General features: G+C 40.7%; 1 protein-coding gene across 1 annotated transcript in view; it reads right to left on the bottom strand.

Annotated features, from left to right (window-relative positions):
- The window catches only part of znf839 (zinc finger protein 839), a 22261-nt gene that overhangs the window by 13765 nt on the left and 4742 nt on the right, over nt 1-3754 (bottom strand). Inside the window, exons 2-3 of the mRNA XM_015060021.1 lie at nt 1166-2266; nt 250-402 (exon numbers count right to left, since the gene is read on the bottom strand). Coding sequence (XP_014915507.1) covers nt 250-402; nt 1166-2266 — 1254 coding nt within the window. The remainder of the gene's footprint in view (nt 1-249; nt 403-1165; nt 2267-3754) is intronic.

Here is a 3754-nt window from a genome sequence, read left to right as displayed (position 1 = left end):
TGTACTTTTACTTAAGTACATTTTTTGAGTACTCTCTCCACCACTGCCCAGAAGATATTGCAATAAACAATAACATTATCTTAAGATCACTTTCAAGTCATTGCTTAATAATGTGAGAAAACATTCTGAAAGATCAATAACCTTTAAATTATAATCAACATTTAACACTGGAACTGGATGCCATTTCAAATATACAACATAAAGAGAAAACACTGAGGTAGAATGAACCTTGGCTTTAAGCAAACCAACCTTAGGAGGAGGTCCAAGTGATCGACCTCGCCCCCTGCCTCTTCCTCTTCCTCTGCCCCTCCCTCGCCCTCTTCCTCTCCCTCGCCCTCTGGGGCGACCTGGGCCCCGGTAATGGAGGCTGGTGAGTCCTTCAGCTGCCAGGCCGACGTCTCCCTGAAGACAAGCAGAGTGAGCCTTTAGAGGCAGAGCACAGCAAAACTGACACATTCTGTAGATTCTTCATTCAACTACTTAAGCTTATTTTATGCGATATTATAAACACATCTAAACAAGTCTAAAGAAATAAATAATCCAATTCTTATTTTAAATGGATAAAAAAATATGAACATTTTATTGTCTAAAATGTAATAATGTAGGGTTACTTTTAGGGCTGCACCGACTGCCTGACCTGCTGATTCCAATTTTGGATGACGTCAAATTTTTGATCTGAAATGTTGCTCAATATAGCAAGAAAGTCGCTGAGTTGGCAACAGTGGGGTGACTACTGCTGATTGGTAATTATTGTTTGGCTTAACCAATTAACAACTGGATAGCAAAAGATGCTTGATAGGAGATTTTTTTTTTCAGACAAAGTTTGTTTTTTTACATAATGTGTTGATTATTTTTTTGAAATAATAATTTAGTATAGATTAATAATTTAGAACAGATTTACTGACAATTTTTTTTAATCTTAAATGCAAAATGTTTATATTTTTGGCTTAGCTTTTTTGTATGTTGCCATTTCAGTAAATGGCCACTTCTAGTTTAATCGATCACTGAATTAGTTGATGATTATTTCAACAAATCGATTAATCATTGGTATTTCAATTAATCGTTTCAACCCCTCCAATTATTCACTGAGCGGTCTGAAATCAAAACCTAAACTCAAGAGCTGAAACCACGTAGCTCAGCTCTGACAGGTAAAACGGTGTCTCACACTGTTTGTTGTCATGGCAGCAGGTTTCTCCTCCTCTTCCTCCTCTTGTTCTTCTTCCTCCTCCTCCTTTTCCTCCTCCTCAGTGACGGCCTCCTCTACCTTCTGGTCCACTCTGCTCTGGCCGGGTTCTGGTGCACCGCTGGCTGTGACCCCGGTGAGGTCGGGCTCTCCGTGGGTGGGGTTCAGCTTGTAGTGGCGGTTCAAGCCACCGGGGCCGATGTAGGCCTTATCGCAGGTCTGACAGCGGTGGCAGCGCGACTTGAGGCTGTAGCTGAGAGACGAGGGGCTGCTGGAGCCCGGCCCGTCCCGCTTGGCGTTCTCCTCCTCCTCCACGCTCATGTCGGAGTAGTCGTCTGAGTCGGACTGGTGGCTCTCCGCCAGGTCCTCCGTCTTGATGAACTTGTAGTCTTTAGCTTTGTACTTGGGTGGCCTGGACACCCGACCCGATCGGGTTTGGACCTTCAGGGCTTTCTTCTCTCTTTTCTTTGCTTTCTTCTTCTCCTCTTTTTCTCGGTCTTTCACCTTGACGACAGAGGTTGCTGTGGGAAGCCTGGGGGCGACGGTTAGGGTGGTGGGTTGCCGTGGAGCTGCGGGGATGACCGGGGTCGCTTTAACTGGGACTTTCCCAGCAGTGGTGGCCGTCCCGTTGTGCTGTGTCTTAATCAGAGGAATGCTGATGGTTTTAGTGACGGGAGCAGCAGGGGGCTTGCTGCTGGGAGGGGGCGGGTCTTTAACTGGGGTGGCAGCTGCCAATCTGACAGTAGGCGGGGCAGGTTTCTGACCCAGACTGGAGGAAGCAGTTGCTATGGTTGCCGGGCCCGTCACCTTGTGGACCAAGGGGAGCAGAGAGCCCACCACAGGAGTGGCGTTCTGCAGCACCAACTGGATCTGGGGTTCTCCTGGGTTCTGCTGCAGCAGGATCTGCTGACCCTGCTGACCTACCACAGACTGCAGGTGGATGATCTGTGCGTTGCCCAGGCCGCTGCTGGCAGACAGCTTCACCTGCGGGTGGCTGATAGCCACGGTCTTCTGCTGCAGACTCACACAAGAATTCAGGTCCTGTTTGGGAGGAACTTGGATCTGGATTCGCGTTGGTTCTGCCTGGAAAGACAAAAAAACAAAAAAACAAAAACAAGTTGAAATTCAGATCTGATTTCAGAAATTGTAAAACTCTCCCTGTAATGGGGCAGAGGTTTGAGGATAAAAACCCAACTGAACAACTGCAGCATGTCTCCTTTAGTTATTTACTCACAATGTGGACAGACATCAAACCCCAAAATAGAACATTATTATGGAAGAGGCTTAAGGTCACTGAGAAGTAAAAAGATCAAAATGGTCAGAGAGTTAAACTGATATATTTTCAATTGATCTTGTTTACAAAAATGTGAGGTTTAGGAACACTGGGAAAAAATCATTTCATCTGAACTTTCTGAAGGCAAGAAAAAAGACAGAATTTTGAGAAAAAAATAATACTGAGCTAATACTTTTGAGCACTAGCAAATTGGGCCAAAAAAAATTAAGTAAAAAAAAATCAGAATTTTGAGAAAATCTGATTTTGGAGAAAAGTGAGAATTTAACAGAAAATATCAGCATTTTTAAGAAAAATTTTTTTTGCAGTGGCACTGAACCTGTTCTGTAAAAATGTTATATTTTGGGCAATGGTGCCCATCCACATTTTGAGTTTGTGAGCTACGATATCGCCTACAGAGGACAAACGGAGATGTGTTGTAGATGCACACACCTCTGTGCAGAATGTTACAGTTTTTGTTCATGTTCAGAGACAGCTGTGTTTTCAGAAATTCATTTTAGTACAAACATGTTAACGCATTTAAATTTTCAGCATTTTATAAAAACACTAAAAAGTATTTTGTCATCAAAATCAGAAACAAGAATTGACCCACAAAGATCAGTGCATATCTATTGCATAGAGTGATCATTTCTATTACAGATATGTGCAATACTTTTATAGAATGTCTGTTGTTGTATCCAATAGTTTGGTTTCTACATCCTGTATGTTCTGTACTTTGCTATTTGGGTTCCACTTCAGTCCCTGTTGTGTAGAAAAACATCCGTTGTTGTCTTTGGTTGATCAGTTAGAAACCAAAACAATCTGCAGCATTTCTCTTTTATCTGTTATGTTCATTAAAAAAGAAAGGAGAAATCAGTCCAAAACAATGCCTGTTTCTCTTAAAGACACACTGTACGTGTTCTGTTTTTAGTAAAATAAGAAAGCTACAATCTATTTCATTTGCATTTTTCTTTGATATTTACATTGTAAAATGTTTACAATGGAAAACCATGAAAGTGATTGGGTAGAACGAGGCCAGTGCAACAAGACTAAAAGCATGCATGATGCACTTTTTAAATTTAATTTAAAAAAACAAAACACTTTGATGCATAACCTGGGATAATCTTGTAACACCTCTATTGTGTTGATAGAAAACTATTTCCTCTATCAAACAACCTGCAGTATATATATATATATATATATATATATATATATATATATATATATTTTTTTTTTTTTTTTTTTTTTTTTTTTTTTTTTTTTTTTCTAAAAAAAATTTAAGTTTTAAAAAAACAAAAAAT

Source organism: Poecilia latipinna, unplaced genomic scaffold (genome assembly GCF_001443285.1).
Source record: "Poecilia latipinna isolate Pla-1442-1.1 unplaced genomic scaffold, P_latipinna-1.0 Scaffold1678, whole genome shotgun sequence".
NCBI classification, from domain to species: domain Eukaryota; kingdom Metazoa; phylum Chordata; class Actinopteri; order Cyprinodontiformes; family Poeciliidae; genus Poecilia; species Poecilia latipinna.
The sequence above is the reverse complement of the archived record's forward strand: the minus strand, read 5'-3'. Positions and strand labels throughout refer to the sequence as shown.